Source organism: Micrasema longulum, unplaced genomic scaffold (genome assembly GCF_059751315.1).
Source record: "Micrasema longulum isolate JH-2025_06_02 unplaced genomic scaffold, ASM5975131v1 h1tg001297l, whole genome shotgun sequence".
NCBI lineage: Eukaryota > Metazoa > Arthropoda > Insecta > Trichoptera > Brachycentridae > Micrasema > Micrasema longulum.
In genome coordinates, this window is record NW_028278484.1 from 327,620 (window position 1) to 346,943 (window position 19,324).

The 19,324-nt window shown below is 33.1% G+C and overlaps 1 protein-coding gene across 4 annotated transcripts in view; it reads left to right on the forward strand.

Moving 5' to 3' along the window:
* LOC148276019 (uncharacterized) overlaps positions 1–19,324 on the forward strand; it is a 209,344-nt gene that overhangs the window by 99,704 nt on the left and 90,316 nt on the right. For all 4 annotated transcript variants that reach the window (XM_088234880.1, XM_088234881.1, XM_088234882.1 and 1 more), the window contains exon 3: positions 12,973–13,080. In XM_088234880.1, coding sequence (XP_088091006.1) covers positions 12,973–13,080 — 108 coding nt within the window. The remainder of the gene's footprint in view (positions 1–12,972; positions 13,081–19,324) is intronic.

The following is a 19,324-nucleotide window of genomic DNA, read 5'->3' on the forward strand; positions in this document are numbered from 1 at the left end:
ATGGTGTGACGCATTTCTTAGCTTGATCGCCAAATTTTGTGTGGAAGTAACAAAGAATAGTTTTCTTGTTATTTCCGTTGGCCCTATAGCTTGTTTTGTTGAAATTGTTGTTGTATTTGTTGTTATTGAAGTTGTTACTGCTGTTACTTGTTGTGTGTTTGAATCTATTGTTATTGTTGTTGTGACTATGCTGTTTGTTGATTGTGTGAAATAAACTCTCTACCTTATGGGTTAGAGCTTGTACGGACTGTTCTAAACTACAAATGTTATTTTTATTGTTGGTACCTACTACCGCTACATTATCCTGTGTGTACACCTGTATTAGGCGATCTGCTATCGTCGCTTGCCTATCCCAGTCATCTTCGCTTATGGCTAAATGCGCTTGGATCGTCTTGGGCAGTTGTTGTATCCACAAGTATTGCAACGTCGTTTCGTCTATTTGTAAACCTATTGCTAGCGTCCGCATCTCTCTAAGTAGGCTGGATGGGTTTCGATCCCCAAGCTGTAAGGAAGAAAACAGTTTTTCTCTCCTTCTGTCCTGTGGACAGCCCATGCGTTGGATTATAGCTTCCTTCAGCCTCGTATATTTTGCTCGGTTCGGTTCCATGAGTAAAATATCTGAAACTTGTTCTATGTGCGTTTGTTCAAGTTTTGACACTAAGTGACTATAACGTGCGTCTTCTGAAACTATGTTTGCCAACTCGAATTGTGCTTCTATCTGTTTAAACCAAAGTTCGATGTTGTTCACCCATAGCTGTGGTAGTTTAACGCTAATCCTATCCGTGTGGAACATGTTGTTTGCTGTGTTGATATTTGTCAAGTCAGTGTTGTCCTTGTTAGCCATTGTTTACAGTTTAAAAATATTCGTTTTTAAAAAAAAAAAATTCAGAAAAATGTATGTAATAATGATTACAGTATAAGTTAACATATTGAAATAAAAGTATTCAATAATGAGTGTAGTTGTATTAAAAAGTTAAGTTTAAATTATTAGATTTAAATTTAAATTTAAATTTAAATTTCAAACAAAAATATTTATTTTTTAAATGTCAGAGTCACTATTTGTTATGTATGTACTGTGCAAGTTATAGAAAAGAAAATTAAAAACAGAAAATTTAAATAATTATTTTACCATACGGCGGAACACATTTTCCAACTATTAGGTATTTGTATTCTCCAAGCCTGAGTGGTCCCCTCAATATTAATATTCCTTTTGATTGTCCGTTGTACAATATATCAAGTTTAAAAATGTTTATGGTAAAACTTCAAATCTGTAACACATAATAACATGCATAGCCTAGGTTAAAAATATAAACATATATAGTACAGTCACACAATATAATGTATATAGAAAAAAAGTATGGATACTAATGTCCACGTACTAAGTTAAACATTCGTCGGCTTAGCCGCCCGAATATCTGTTTGTTTGATAGTTTCAAGTTGTTTACAAAAATAAAATTTTACAAATTGCAAGTATTGTGAACGACTGCGCCAGCTGAAAAATATTTCCGATAGATTTCGCTGGTAAAAAAAAAACTTACTCCCGCAGTGCGTTCACAAGGAGAAAACTTTCGGATGCCTACGTCACGCTTGTCTCGCCATATAATATTTGTCAAAAATAATTATGTTCCGGTACCCTGTAAGTACCTCTACTCAATCTGGCACCCTATGTAAATGTTCGTGTGAATTGTTTGTGTGTTCGACTCAAGAAAAATAAAAAAAAATAAAATTTATATGTGTTGTAGGAATGTATTACTCGGCGTGCGATTTTTGGTGAGCGAGTCGCTCGAACGTATTATATTATGTTTGTTTATAATAATTTTAGTTAAATTATGAATCACCTGTTTGAATTAATCCCGGCCGAGTAATATTGTTAAGAAATTAATCACAGTTTAATCAATTCACTAGTTACATTAATTACATTTACATTAGTTACATTTACATTGAAGATTGTTACCGACAGAAAAATTCACTCGATTCGCTCGGTCTTTGAAAAATCTAATTCTATTATATATTATAATTATTATAATATAATTCTATTATACTAAATTAATTAACCTTACAATAAGTTAACCTTGAAATAGATTAACCTTGATTAATTACAAATAAATTAAAAGTGCAATCAAATTAAAAATGAAATTTTAAATTTTTCATGTACCGACCGAAAAAAAGTAATTGTTGTACAATTTTGTCAAGCGAAGATATTTCTGTCTGAAATTTTGCGCAATTTTTATGGAATTTGAATGGGGTCACCGTGATTGATTGTTTAATGTTGTGTTTTCGTGTTCAAACGTCGGGGTATACCACTTTTGTCGTGTTGTTACCACCTTTATGTAGGCACCTAGTTGGTGGCCTAATTTTGTGATGTACAAAGTTATGTGGGTGCACAGAATGAGAGCAAGTAAAACAGGGTACTTACGTTTTACACAAAGATTTATTCACGAAACTAAACTACTGAAGCTAACACATTGAAAGAAGGATTCTAATAACTATATTAGGCAAAATAAAATGAAGTTGGTAAATCTAAATTGGCGGTAATTTTGTGCCTCGAAGACGCGTGCGGTGAGGTCGGAATCCGGTAGTTTTCTCTCGGTCGGTTTGGCCCGTTCGTACGCTCTACGTCGGCGTTCGGCAATGTTCGGCTCGTGCCGTCGTTGTCGACCCGCCACACATGTACTCGTATGTAGTGGTTATGATTTTGCGATCGTTTACAAAAAAACTTCCGATAACTTTTAAACAAAACTTGAATTGTGAGAATTTCTGGATGGCCTGAGGAGTGTAGTTAGCTGATTAGTATTTTCACAACTTTATTGTACTCATATTTGTTTGGCTCGAGACTGTTTTACCCATTTATACTTGCATGCACAATTCAATGTTTTTATTAAATATTTTATTTCATGCTGAACATAATTTAGTATGGGGTTTCATATTCGGCAATCTCGTAAATTCATCGGCGCAACAAATTGATGTTTACATTTTCTGATTGCGTCGAATGAATTGGATTTTCCAACAAATATGCATTATGTGTTTGAATTTCCATTTCCAATAATATTAAAGTATTTACGTACATACAGAAGTACATTTCTAATAAAACTCCAAGTACGTTTTTGTATTTTATTTTTACGGTTTAATTACATTTGCCTACATAGGTATCGGATTGTTTACCCAAGTAATTTGGTCTGGAAATATTTGAATGTAAAGGTCTACCCCAATAAATCGTAGTCGGGAAAAAGGTACCTACTCGTTCAAACTGTCGCCGAGTAACTTGATACATTGTGTTCACACTTGATTCAGACCTTCGATAAGTAGAAAGGGATCATTGCTAACACCTTTACCTAATTTTTTTATCTACCTAATCACCTAAACATAACTTCATCCAAATGTATTTTTTAACTATACATATATGCCTGATTTACTTATCGTCGAGGCGATTTAATTTAAAGATAACCGAGAAACGTAATTAGAATATAAATTGTTTAAATTTCTTCGATTTTATGCTTTTGTAAATTAAGGATTGCGAACAATTTTAATAGATCCAATTATAATCTTAACATGTTAATATTATTATATTTATTTGTGTGATGTGATTTGTGAGATTGCCGATCGAAATATTTTCTTAACGTTTTGCATTCATTTTGCACATGACATGTCGTTACGATATCTAAAGAATTATGCATGAATAATTGATTCTTTTCTCAATTAAAATATTCCTGCCGCTATCTTTGTTCAATGATCTAAAATGGTTGCTTCTTATTTTAATGCACGGTAATTGAACTACAAATTATGTTCATTTATTGTATACCTATTCACTATACCCTATTTAAAATAAACTATTGTAAAGTTAATAAAAAACTGCTCTTTTTTATGTAAATCTTGTTTTATTTCAACACATTTTCTTCCATGTTGTTTGAGCAGTAAAAAATATTTAATTTACATTGCCCAGCTTGTCTGCGACATTGTTTTCGTTCTGGTGTAGTTTTTACATGAACAAAAACTGCACTACTTCTAAAAAGCATTGATAAAATTTCTCATGGCGGCAAATTTCTTTGTGATGCCTGGCTTATTACGTTTTGCTTGTGTATGATACATGTGTGCTGAAGGATATCTTGTGTATGTGAGTACTAATAAAAGTTCCGTAGGCTTCTGCCTTATCTTGCTCTTGAAGTCGGTAGCGTGAGAAAGCGATACGTGACTCGGCCTACCGTAGCTTTTACTAAAAACTCTACGGCGCCATTTTGTATTTCGTAATTTATCTTCTTTTAAATTTATTTTACTCGTAAAAGTATTCAGTTTTTTGCCAAACAGAAATGACCCTAATATTTGCTACGAATCGTTAATAAAAATGCAAAACTGTTTACGTCTGGACGCTGCGCTGATTAAAATTTAAAATTTCCATAAAGCACATCGCGTCTTATTAAATTAAAATACTGAAATGAATTCTGGATGAGTTCGCTGTCACAGTATGCGGGAAATGTATAGACGAGTTCACGAAATACGCTCGTAGATGGAACCGCACACCTTCGTCAACCCGCAAGAAAGGAGAAACCAATCACATAATCAAATGATTTCCTGCCCTGTACGACACGACGCTGAAACGGTCAACGTCGACTAGAAGAAGGGTATTGTATTTTCGGTTTAATAAGATCTTGTAGTGATAAATCCAGAGTTATTTGATCAATTTTTCGAAAGGCAATGAACATGCATAGATAAAAGACCGATTCGTTATCCGTTGAATCTTCCCTGATTGAATGCTTCCAAAACTCGCTAAATAGTTGTGCGGGATCGTGTGGCGAATACCAAACATGTCCCGACTACGGGGAAGTAAGTTTGACTTACCAAATAACTTTTATCATTTAGCGAAAGAAACTATTTTTCGTCGTATTTAGGAGTAACAAATTAATAATTTTGTGATACATATTTACTCGATGATTCCTGGATATTGTTATTCGTTCCATTTAAATTATTACCGTATTTTTCGAATCATAAGACGCACTTTTTTACCATGTAAATTCAACCAAAAATTGGGGTGCGTCTTATGGTTCGATGCGTCTTACCGTCCGCAAAATACGGTATTCTCTATTTATTTTAAACGTTTTTGCAATATCTGCGTCGACGTGTCACGTAACTGAGGGTCTCGGATTATTCTATTCTATTATTCCATAGCTTATTTGCGAGAAATTTTACAAAAAAAACTAGAGTAAAAGTGTAATTTATTCTTCGTCGTGTCTCTGAATAATGTATTTATACAAGATCCAGCAGCCTTGAAACACGTTTGGCTTAACTAGTCACCCGAGTTAATGCAAATCCTGACAAACTGTCACTTTTTATGTGCCGAAGCATCCAAGGTAGGCGCATGCCGCACACACCTAGAAGGAGGCTACGCCCGAAACTTTTAATTACATCGCTGAAATTCTATGTCAGACGCGCCAGACTCCGATTCTGGTGTGAGAAGACGCCTTATATTTGGCATTCTGAAACTTTGGCTATGAGATTTCGCGTTTTAAACCTTTCAACTCGGATTAACTTACTTTCTTTTCCCATTAATATCGTCAGCTTTTGGCAGTTGCTCCATTTGCCCCGGCTTATCTACTCGACTCGCTAACTATGCTTTTTAACATATTACTGTCCTTCGGCCTGCCTATTCTCTCCGCAATATCCCATCTTGAAAATAGCGCTTTAAATATTAAAGTTCGATAATCTTTCCGTAACATTAAATTCCGTTTTTCAAGCCCGAGAACATCTCGGTATCGCGATACCGGCATCTCCTTCCCAATTACCGCCCGCTTATTTCCGTCTCTCAGAAAAATAAACCCCCGTTTAAAACTGCGGGTACCGGGGCAGCAGAAGGGATTAAAAGTAATAATCTCCGCAATACCCGAGTAATAGCAGTAGCGCGGTCTACCCCAGATAAGTTTCCGGTTAAAATTCACAAAGCCTCACCGCTGCAGATTATCGTATGCAGCGGTCTTAACAGTCGCCCCGGGCAAAGTTTTAAATGTCGCCTTACATTTCATTGATTATTTCAATTACGATTTTTCCAGCTTCATTCGGCTGTGTAATCCCGATGTTGGTACGGTGAAAGGCAATTCCGAAAACGTCCGCTTCTCTTCCGGAGCGAACGCATTAAACGTGATTAATTGCGCTATCTATGGTAGGATATGGAATCTATGAATTTCCAATGGTAATAAAAGAAAGATCGATGCATTGCGCTCCTTCCGGAGATTTCTATTATAACATTTTAAATTTTGTACTAGTCTTTGAACTTTGTCGATAATAATAATTATGTAGCCGTAAGATCCAGCAGCACTTGCGAGCATTATACTTTACATTATTCTGACTGCCGACTGACCGCTGATTCCGCTTTAAACCCCTTTTCTTCCCCAGAAACAAATCGGTGCGGTGATCGCCCAAGACGAGATAAGAAAAAACGAAGAAATTCCTCGGCTACTGCTTTGTTGTAACGCTTCTCAAGTCAGAAACATTATCTGTCGGCTTACGAAACATTTAATTCTGCGGTTAACCTCCGGGGTTTGAAAACGAAAAGTACTTTCGACGAATGTATCGAAATCGTTTCCTCATACCCCTTCGAAATAATGATATTAATATAGGTACTTCAGATTGATTGGAAATTTGAATCGTTCAATGAAATATCGAGCCTCAATCATTTCCTTATTTATTTATTTTTATTTGTAGCATCATATTTCTATATCCCCTTCCCCTTGATCTCCGATCCCCGTCTTCCGCTCCGTCTTTTATTCACCCGCATCAAGTTGTCATCTATCGCTGTCATGATTTTTATTTTTTTATTATATTGGACTTTGCATAGTTACGGTATTTTTATTTTAACGTGTAATCGTGTGATCTTTTACTCTTATAAATAATTTTTATAATATCTTCTATGTGTACGTGCTTTTCATATTTTACTCTTAAACTTTCTTTAGAGGAGCGGAAAATAAGTCGATTTTTATACTTTTGTATTACATTAGCTTCAATTAAGGTGGTAGGTTTCGACGCTGCAATGAGATTCGAAACATCGCGCGTCGGCAAAGATTGCGAATGACACATTTGAATGGCCGTAAAAATCTAAGAATTTTAGTTGTTTTATAAAAAATTATATTGATTGATGCTTGCGTTTTTCACTTAAAAAAAATTGTATTCTGTAAATACCGAATTAGATTTGTTGGCCTGTAGTGGCATTCTGCAAATTATCTCTCCTTCTATATGGACTATGGAGTATCATTGTCAAAATCGACACTTTAAACGGCAAAAACTTGATCTGATCTAAGAACCCTTTCTTTACCTAATTTCTGATCTCAAATAAACTCTAAACGTTCTACACAAAATGCCTTTAAATCTTGAACAATTTAGAATACAAATTTGTCGGGATTATAGAAAAACGACGGATGTGCAAAAAATGCGACATTGACTTTCTTTTATATTTAATATTGAAAAAGTTAGATAAAGGCCTTTTTTCTAGGTTTGAAAAAAAACTTCTATAACTAACCTACAATATTTAAGTTTGTCCAAATGTTTAATAAACTACTGGTTGAATTAACTACCTGGTCCAAGAAGAAGTTTAAAAAAATTGAAAATCGTTTTCAGGCGTTGCCTAATATGTGAAATAATTCAGTCAAATGAATCTCTTCACAACAAGAAAGGTTTCAGCTTTTTGACTTTACTAAAATCAATATATTGAAGAATTGAAGAAATATGGATGTTTAAACATAGAAATATGGATGTTTAAACATATAATGGCGGCCTCCGTGGTGTAGTGGTCAAAACGCTTGACTCACAAACGAAAGGTTCCGGGTTCGATTCCCGGTGAGAACACAATAATTAAAATGTGTATTTTCTCAAGCCTGGGTGTTCTGTGGTGTAATTCACCATTGTAATTGGGCCTCCTGGCCTGTTGTGGTGCAAAAATAAATAAAATAAAATAAAATAATGGTGAATGTTACACGGTGTGTAAATGCCTAGACTTCCATATTCCCTTCTTTAAGGTATTCTCCATCCCTGTTGTAATTTGTTAAATATAACTAACCTAATTATCAAATGGTATACGTTTGCACAATCAAGTTGTGACATAAAGTGTCAAAAAAAAAATTAAACCGCTCTCACGTAAAGTTGAAGAAAACCACATGTGTCGTTGTTCTACAATCCCGTCGGAATATATATTGTTTTATTTTCCCCAATTTATTAGTCTTATCTTCTATAAAAAAATATGTCTTCATCAAATTACGGAGTTTTAATTGAAAAACTTCAATTGCCTGAATTCAGTTTCATTTTTTTACGTATCTGAAGTGTAGGAAATAAATAAATTTGAACTTTACGTAAACATTATGTGACTCAAAATAAGTAGTATGTCATGAGTGAAAAATAATTTATCTCTCCTGAACAAGAATTCTCATTACTGGTACAACGCTTCTAGCTGGCACTTCCAAAATACGCTGTTCGTTTCTGGATCGCGTAATAAGAATGTGAATAAAAAGGGAACTTTTCGTACTTTTATTATACGAATTGGATAAAAAGGCGGTCGGCAGAGCGACGGACGAGAACAAGCTGTCCCATAAATAAAGACACTCTAATTATTTCCGTGCTCCAGAGGAACGCAAACTGAAAAATCATGAAAACTTTACAAGAAATATGTTCAGTGATAGGAAAGTTCTTTTGAGGACAAAATTTCATATCGGTTCTCTATGGAAATAAAAATGAAAAAATACTGTGAGTTTGCGTAAAAAACTGCCTGCCAACATAAAAAAAACGCCATTTTAAATTTATAAATGCGTAATAGTAAAAACATCCCAGAATTTTCATATTATTCAAGCTAAAGTGGTGAACTAATACAGTTAATTATTTTAATTTAATTTTTGGACTGTGTTATTTCTATTGATTTAACCGCCTTATGCCTTTATTAACAATTTTTTGTACTAACCAAGTTCCAGGTCAAGTCAAAAGATAGTATAATGACTTAGACGCACCGCGGTTCCCGGTTCGATTCCCGGTGAGAACTCAATTATAAATGTAATTTTTCTCAAGCCTTGATAATATGGTAGTGATTGTAGAACAACGACGAATGTGCAAAAAAATGCGACATTGACTTTTAAAAATATTTGATCTTAACCCTTGTGAGGCTGTGATGTCACACTAGTCGACATACGATACAAGACTTGATATATCTCTCTTATTTTTTTAAATGATGAAGTTGCATTTTTCATAATCTTCAAATGGACATTTTCACACCGGATTTGGAGAATAAAATCTGTACAACTGTGCTGGATTTCAATACAAAAAATATTTAACCTTTCTACTCAAAAAATTATGTCCGCAAATACAGCAATACATATGTATTATAGAGAGCGCGAAGATAGAACACATTACGAGAAAGACAGAGACGCTGTTCAGTAGCCACCGTAGCCGGTGTTGTGTGAAAGAAATTCAGTCGGTTGGTGACAGTGATGGGGGACGCACGCGTAAATTAGCAGCGAATAATGAATGTCCGCTAATTCAGCAACACATCAGTATAAGAGAGAGCACGAAGATAGTACTCATAACAAGGAAGACAGTGACGCTGTTCTGTGGCGGGTGTTGTGTAAAATAGGTTCAGTCGGTTGATGACTGTAATTGGAAATGCACGCGCGTAATATGAGCGGCGTATTTATTATTTTTAATTTGTTTTGCTATAACAGGGCTAAATTATATGTATATTTTTACAAATTATGGACAAGGAATTATTAAACATGAAGTCTCCATGTTTTTATATTTTCAAATGTCTGAGCTTTAGAATATTTCGTCTTTCGCTTGTGGTAACACGATTTTACATCACCGCGCGTAAAGGGATTATTATCCACAGTTTTTCAAGAGTTAAAAAAGCTTTATTTTTCTCGTTTTAAAAAAATGTTTATTGTATATAACCAACCGAGCATCGAAGGATTTACCTTAGAATTTATCGAGTTATGACATTAAGTGGAAAAAAAACCGCCCTCATGTAAAGTTGAATAAAATCTCGTACGTCGTTATTCTACGATCATGTCGATAAATAATATTTGCTTTTTTATACTACGATTGGTTCTCTTGGCCTTTTGGGGTGCAAATAATTAAAATTATATAAACTGATCATATCAATTTCCTCCTCGCGTTTATTGTGACAACTTTATTTAGTTATATTACCTTTTCTTTTTAATTCGTCATTTAATACCACGATTTATTAGCAACAGCGAGGGAAAAAAAAATAGTTCACAAGTTAAATATAGCCCACGGCAACCATTTTGAGGATCGCTGGAGTGCTGTTCTTGTTCTTAAGAACTTTTCTAACTGAATTCAGCTCTTATTCTGGACAACGTTTTCAATCTTTCCAACCCTGCTATTATGCAAAAATATCACTTAAAACTGGTAATAGTGTTTAAAATTCCGTCGATTTTGGAAATTTTCCAATTTGGATTCTTACATCATTTTTTACAGGCGTATTCAAATTTGATTTCATATTTATGAATCACATTATAACTATTTTAGTACGTATAAAAAAATATTGTGGCATAAATTCCTTTTTTAGCATTTTTACTACCTTTACCCAAAGTAAAAAAGACGATTCCTTGTTTTTGTAGTATGTGTTCATGTTCTAGATTCAAAAAATGTTCTAAAAAAAAAAGTTGAATGTATTATTCCTACTCATTATTTTGTTATTTCCACAAAGTATTACTAAATCTAATAATATAATGATGTCAGTTTTGTCACGTGGGTACCTCCTTGGATATTTTCCTTTGTCATGCTGGTGTCCGCAAACAAGCGACCGCACGTTCTTCTAATTAACGGTTCCAATTTGATATGATTGGAAGTTTTTATATAATGGATATTGTACAATCCGCCATTCCGGAGCGAAAAATTTTCATCGGAAATTTCTCATTTTCTTGGTCCGGGCACGTCCGCTTTTTACGTCCCATCCCCAATATTTTCATCTTCTCTCTCACCTTCCAAAACTGGTTCATATTATCATTCTCCCATATTATGCTACCCGGAACCTTATTTTATATTTTTATTCATTTATTCCAAGCACCTGTGTTTGTTTATTAAATTTGGTTCGTAAACGCGTGAATTATGTGAAGTTTTATTATTCCTACATTTTTATTATTCAATAAGAAGATAAAGTCTCGCTTCAACAAACTACGCGCGCTATTGAACATGCCTTGTAGGTCTCACGAAAAACATTTAATGAAGTCCACAAATTTCCTACAGACCGCGCAATAAAAAGGAGGAAAAATAAATTTCCAACAAAACCCTAACTACTTCTATCACGTCTGTTTTTATTTCCTTTCATCTTCCATTCTTCCTTATAATTCCTCCCTTACATTTGTCCAGTGGCGTATCGTCGCCGTTATCTCTTCGCGGATTCTCAAATAAAAATAATAACGCTCATTCCCATGTAATGGACCGAATAAAATGTTCGCCGGCGTCCGATTTGAATGTGCCTTTTGTCGGATGGGACCTTGACACGGTGCCGCTGCCGGTTTAAATTAATGTTCCGGTTTTATTGCGCGTTTAGCGTTCGAGAATTTGGCTCAGACTCACGATGAATAATTAAAAGGGCGGAATACCCCTGGAGATGTAATATAAATCATCGTTGATTACTCCGAGGGGCTGTGTGGTGCGGTGTGCAGTACGAACCGGTAGAACTAAGCTCTACTGGCACCGTATGATGCTTCTGACCGGATACTGGATACGAAATACATCACCTTTCTTGTAAAGAAAGTAAAGAGTTTTGGTATTTTATTACTATAATATATCGCCATTTTGTCAAGAAGGAACGCTTATACCAATATTGAAATAGCCATCTATCGAGTTTGTGCAGTAATCCAATGGTAACAAATTAGTTGCATAGTTGAGATGTTCCATTTAAGAGACGCTTGTACCGAAATTGGGTAACAAAGTTACTACTATCAAGTCGATTAACACGTTGCGTTGGTTAACTGCCAACGGTGCATTATTTAGCACCCTAGTCAATGAGCTTATAATTAACATGTCTATTTAAGCACGAACCTTAATTAACAACTTGTCTGTAAAACTGACATCTCGTATAACCTAACCTACGCCGCGCCTCTGCGTCGTTATAATATATCATGTACATAACCTAGAAAAATATATGCGCCGATAGTACATATCTTTAGAACAATTCACCAATTACGTCGTGTATGATATAAATAATATGAATAAGAAATATTTATTATCTTTCCAAGGATTGGAATTCTAACCTGAGTATCTCCCTTACAATAATAGCCTGAGACGAGTACACAGTCGTTAATATTTTCGATATAATTTCTATTGATGCCCATCAAATAGTAAATTCTGAATGTTAATTTGTTTCCACAAGTATGAGACATTACTCCAAATGTGAATTACGAGAGAGCGACAGTAATTTAGATCGTCCATGAAATGATAACGCTTACAGAATGTAAGATGTCAGAATTACCTTGTTAGTGAAACAAATTTGAGGGTCCGGTTGTTACATATACAAATTATGTAAGTGTTATTAGAATCAAAGATAGAGAAAATTAATGGTGCATTTTGGGATGGAATCTTTTGGAGGCAATCTGGTGTAATGCTGTGATTTGTTACGACATGTTTGATGCATTATTTATAAAAGTTCTCTGAGCACTGCGATATTATTTGAATGCGATTCACGTTTATTTGGTATTCGATATTGCTCGTGGATGGTAAAATTAATTTTGATTTTGTTTGCATTCCCGTGATAGAAAATTTACAGATATTTTATTTTTCCTCTCACCATCGCATCGGCAGAAAATTAAAATTGATTTAAATCTGTTCATCATTTAAACTATTTCAGCCTTGAAATGTAATTTTATTTTAAACGTTTTTAATTTAATTGTGCTGCTGGTGTTGCTGACTTTGCTGTCTTTTGTAAGTAGCAAAGTTGGTGATTGATTGTTTTGTTGTAATTTATTAATCATCATTATTTTTTTCCAGATTTATCAACAAGTGACTCATGCAGTATCAAATCCTGAAAATTATAGGATGACACTAATAGAGGACTGTAACCTTTCCTCTCTAAAAATGGATTCCAACGAATCAACGGTATGATTTTATTTTATTTATTGCAATTTTTTCTTTTCATTTTACAATAGGGTTACCAGAGACAACCAATATACTTATTTCTCTAAATGAGTTAGTGTCAGAATCATGATTCAAAAGTGATATTTCTTACTATGAAAAATTAGTTATATAACATTAAACTTACCAATTCTCCGTAATACCTCGATGTGTTAACTAAAAACCATACATCTGTACTAAAAACAATGTGACACTGCTTTAAAATGCTTAACGTATTGTTGCGAATTAAGATCAACTAACTTTTGTTTTTTTTTCAATTTTTGCAATATCAGGCTAACATGATAACAATATTTCAAAAATGTGTAACTCCGCAAAAGACGCTTTCTTTGCCAGAATTGCCGACAATTTTGTTTATCAATAACGCAGCTAACTTTTTTGTTATTTGGGAATTCATATTGATAGTACATCCTAGAGTCATTTTAACGTCTGGTTTAGAACATGAAGCTTTTATTTCAATTTTATTCATTTTTTACTTGAAATTTCCATCGTAATAAAATATATTCAATTGATAATTTTGCATTTAAAAAATGATAGATGCATAAATATTTTTAATTTTTGAAATTAAAATGTTTGAATACATTTTTTCTGTATTGTTATAACAAAGGTAATAGTTTTTATGGTGTTCCGTCTTATTCTTATTCCACTTTTTTGTTAAATTTTAATACAAAAAATAATAAATATGACAGTTTTATCACCCGTTTTTGTTCTTTAAAGTACTTTTTGTATATAAAACTTGACAGCCAAACTAAATTAACAATAGCATTTTTGAAAGACGCGCCTGACGTTAAACATCAATTATCTCAGTTTGAAGTTGTGTGGCTTAGCAAATGTTTGCATTACACCATAAAATATTCTTCATCCGCTCGTTGGTTTTCATTACATCCTAATATAACTCTGTTTAAAAAATACTTAAATATTTTATCTATATATGAAATACTAAGATATTATTTCGGGCCTCGTGGTGTAATGGTCAGCGCGTTTGTCTACTATGCGAGAGGTCTCGGGTTCGATTCCCGACATGGTTGATATGAAATATTTATTTATAAGGGTGTTTTTACACTAGAATATTTCACAGTCCTCTTTTTATGAAGAGGAAATACAAAACTATACTAGTGCCCACGAAACTCCACTCGTTTGCGAGTGATTTTGGCTCTTAGAAACAAGAATAAGAAATTTAAAGAATATACGCTTCAGTGAACGACAAAAAAAAAATACCCCATACCCACGAAAAAATATAATATAATGTGAGGTAGTTAAAATCAGTATGAAAAAGTTGTGACAATAAAATATTATTACCGTCTAAATTAAACGTAAACATAACATGAAATTTCGGGCCAACAGTAAAGAGGGACATTCAATTAGACTTATTATTTAAATTTGGCAAATAATATTTAACAAATTCAAATATTTTTATTATTTGTCCTTAAGAATTTAGTCAGAATTTATCGAGCTTTGGCCTCCTGCAAATTTCGCCTCCAACTCTGTCCCCAGCCGCCGTCTTCGAATTAACCACCCGGAGAAACTGCGCTTAAGAAAGTTAAATAATATACGACTGATACCTGCAGCGTTAGACTGATCATCTTACTTTCATGTAACAAAAATGATTAAGATACGCTGCAATTGGTGTACGAATGCTGTGCCCTGTGCATCCTTAGGCGCGGAAAGAAAATGATGATGATGACATCTATAATGTTGCAGAGTATTTTGTAATGTATAACATTAAATTTATAAACATTGTGGCACGTGTACCCGTTGAGAGTTTTCCTAGAAAATTTGTGTTCAATCACAAGTAGTTCATCGGTTTTTGTTTGTGCTTAGTGCGAATTGTTTATTTTATTATTCTAGTATTTTCTAAATACCTTGCACACAGAGCGATGAACTGCTTGCATACCAAATAATACAAACATTATGTTAACTGGATAAATATGCATATTATCCTTAGAAGCAGTATGTTGTCGAGTACGTTAATATATTCATAAGAAACCTGCTTTATAAGATCGCCCAACTTTCTTCAGAGGAATATATAGAATGCAGTATGCTACGCATATCTTGCAAATTAAAAACATAAATATTGATTTGATCAAATTATTTTGTTTTAAACAAAACCTTTACAATATTGCCGTTGAATTCTCATTATTATTTCGTTATCAGCAGTCAGTGATGCATAGAGCACTGCTGTCGGTACTACAATGAGGTAGTTCAGCTTTACGGGAAATTGGATTTAAAAATTGTTTTCTTACGCGCGGTAAATAATAGGGGTTTAAATTGTACGAAGTTTCTTGAAAATGAATATAAAAATTTAATTTTTTTTTTTAACAAAAACGATATATTTAAAATGACGCCACTAGTTCATATGAATCAACCAATGAAAAGAGAGTAGCGAAATATTTCCAGTTTACGGCACGTCAACGGATGAATTGGCAGAACTGACCGAGAAAAGTGGAAGAGAACTTGAGATGTCACGCGGGAAAATTTCCAAAAATCAAAGCTTTGAAGAATCATAGCGCTGATAATACGATACATAATTTTTTTGCTTAGTTTAATTGTCTATTTACAAATATTACAGTATCTATCAAATTATTTATGTTTAATATTTAAATTATCGATTATAACTTATAAAATTTTTGTTAAATGTTTCACAAATACGAGGGATGGTAGAATGTTTCCGATGATAAGTTTTAAAGTTTGGAATATATAAAAGATCTTGGTCTAGGGAGACACGTCAAGCAAGTAGCCTAATTAATTCCGGCGAATCAAAATTATTGTTAATAATTTTATACAGCGGGCTCTGATTTTAACGCGTATGGAGTGTCCTTTGTTCCAGCCTATGACAGGTCATAAGCCCTGTGCATACCTAGACTTCTACATTCCCTTCTCTAAAATGTTCTTCATCTCTGTTTAATATCTTAATATTAACAACTCCCTAGGGGGTTGAATCCAGTCCTTGTCTACAAAAGTTTGGACAATCTCAAATCATTGTTAATATGTATATAACATAATGAACTTTTTTTATGTGGAAGCCTTATCTCCCAATTAAAAACAGCTGTTATTTTTAATTTATTAGGTTTTTTTATGTTTGTAACTTTTGATGTATATTTATGATTTTTTAGTAAAAATTTTTGACCAACTCTTCTTTTGACCAGTCTTTTTTTTAGTTGGCTGGAAGATATTGCTTTAAGCAATAAGTCCGTTAAAGTACTCATTTTTTGTACTTAAAGTTTTTAATAAAAAAGTTAAACATAAATAATCTAATATAAATGAAAACGAAACATACTATTATTATAAATTTAAAACAAATGCGTTTCTCTTTATTATACATCATATATTATACAGCATTGTCACATTCTTACCAACAATATTTTGAGTTTGTCCAAATTTTTGTAGACAAGGACTGGATTCAACTCCCTGGTGAGCTGTTTATATTAAAATATTACAACAGAGATGAAGAACATTTGAGAGAAGGTAATATGGAAGTCTAGGCATATTACCTTCTCTCAAATGTTCTTCATCTGTGTTGTAATATTTTAACATTCTTACCAGTTCTGTAAAATGATATCATGCATTAGAACTGCATTCTCGAATAAGAAGATTTGTTTATTAGCACGCTTATTTGACATCTAAAGTTGTATCTTATTAATTAAAATGAATTTAAACAGGAAGCATCAGGATAATAAATTTATATTAAGAAGCTTTACCTTAGTGATTGCTATAATATGCGGCTTTAGGTACATGCAATAATTGCACTCGCGTATCGTCGACAGCAAATTAATATGCTGTATAATGTATTATCCAAAATTGAAGGTAGCATCCTTGTAAGTCTTTAATTAATGCGTAAACTTAGCGTATTCAACAATATTTAGGTAAGATTATTTGTATCTGTATGACGTATAAAAATAATAGTTTTTTCATTGTTAACTTTTCATCTTTTTCTTAGCGTACTAGTGGATTTTTTAAAGCTGGCGCGTTCGCAATACTTACACAAACGCATTGTTTAGCATCCGCGAATAAGCCAATGGTATGACATCGCACGGCATAGCATTATGAAAATAATCTCTGTCTCTCTCGCGCTCAGACATAGACAGCTATTGCTTTGTTAGTTGCAAATGATATGGTAATAAAATAAACACGGGATGTTTCTGCGTTCGTCTGAATTTTGCTGCGATTCTTAAGACTAAAAACATGATAATATGTATTCGACGTATATGTATTAAAATTCGGACTAAAACACTGATTTATAAGTATATATTTTCAATCAAATCATATATATGTCGATTATCTAGTGCTGGCGCTTTCATTTTTAACATTTTTAATGTACAGAATATTTATTTTTTTAAAATTTTAAATCTTGAATTTATATTAAATGTTTTTGAAAATTTCTTTTGGATTAGAGCGGAAAAAATAATTACTCAAGAAAATATCACATATTTTTTTATTTTTAAATAGCTGTTTTTTATTTGATATTTTGTCTTCATTCTAAAAATAATTAATACAGTGTAATAAAAATGCACAGTACAAATTATATTGGAGAAAATATGTATATATACTTATTGATAAACAATAAAGATTAAAAATAAATGGCACATTTTGTTAAAATTTAATTTAATTTTTTTTAAATCGACATCTTGTAAATTTTAAATGCGTTTGTGTAAGTTTTGCGAACGCGTCAGCTTTAGTTAAACAACCAGTATGCTAGTAGTTACGAGCGCATTACGCCTTGTTTGCCTATTTCGCACGCCTTTTTTTTTTAAATGTGAAATTAAGTAATTAAATATACATGTTGTTATTAATAAAATTAGAAATTGAATTGTACCCTGTTCAATTGAAGTTTAAGCGTTGTTATATGTTTGTACTCCGGAAAAATTACACTAATATTTTTTTATCCAAGTTTTGCAAATCTCGTTACGTTACCTAAAATGCCGTATCGTTGATTCGGTATCCGGTGAGATCACATAGATCCAATTTCACTTCACCCAAACCTGGATATTTTGTGCTGTTCTGGCTTCTCGTCCTGTTGGTACTCCAAAAAAGAATCATTTCAATGGTTTTTCGATGCCTGGCTTTTTGTATTTTATCACTTACTGCGTTTAAAACTTATGTCGACGTTATCAACACAACTCCGCATACCATCACGACTTCACAAAAGGTCGGCAGACATTATTGTATTTACAAACCCGCAATAAAACAAGCTTACTCGAACTACCTAATCTGCAAGTTTGTCATGGCACAAAGCGTCACGTATCTTCACTAAGAGTAAGTAAGTACCATAAGCCAATACTTGAAAGATGAGCTTTAGTGTCATGAATTGTACACACTGTACACAGGCTTAATTCGTAGGGAATTGCACAGTCAAAGCAACTATTTTTGGATTCGCTATGTGTTCTGTACTAGCATGTTTTGAAAAGTAAACTGTCGAAAACAAAAATAGAATACGACGTATTAAATTATTTTTAAAATAGGTAATGTTTTTAAGCTGAAATTACTATTCGAATAAGAGTGTCAGCGAATTTAAGTAATGTCTCGCCTTTAACTTTTTATTATGATTCTTCCACAGTACCCGACAGTTAATAAAGTGAATCAGGCTTAAGAAAGAGACTGCTGACTTTGTAGAGTGTCGTCTCTGTCGCACGAGTCCCTTATCTGGATAAATTTTCGAATAACAAAAACGAGGCTCTATAAAGCTGAAGTTCCCCGATTAGGCCGGCAAGCGGCGGTCTCTTTATTTCATGGCGAGTACTGTACGTGTTATTTGAATTATTATTCAATATACCATATAATATTATACTACACATGTATTAAAAAATATTCACGTACAAAAATACAAAGTTTTGCTCTGTGTAACTAAAAACATACTTAATTATTTTTTTAGATACCGTCACAGTTCTATAATATTAAAGTAATGTGTCAATATCAACAAAAGAAACTCGATACTAGAGTACAGTAAACTAACTCACACTATTCTTGGTCAGTCAGTTGTGAACAGGTAAATTAGCACCAGCAAATATTTTGCTTTTTTAAATTATTAAAAAAATAATATCAAAAGATTCTCAACTACAATACTTAGGATATGTCAAACCTTGTAGATTTTACTCCTTTTTTAAACAATTTATTTGCGTTTTACTGAGGTTATGCTTTATTTCATTGTATTTATTGAATTGTCGTTTATTTTGTAGAACTCCATATTACAATTTTTCTATTAAAATGACTTTTT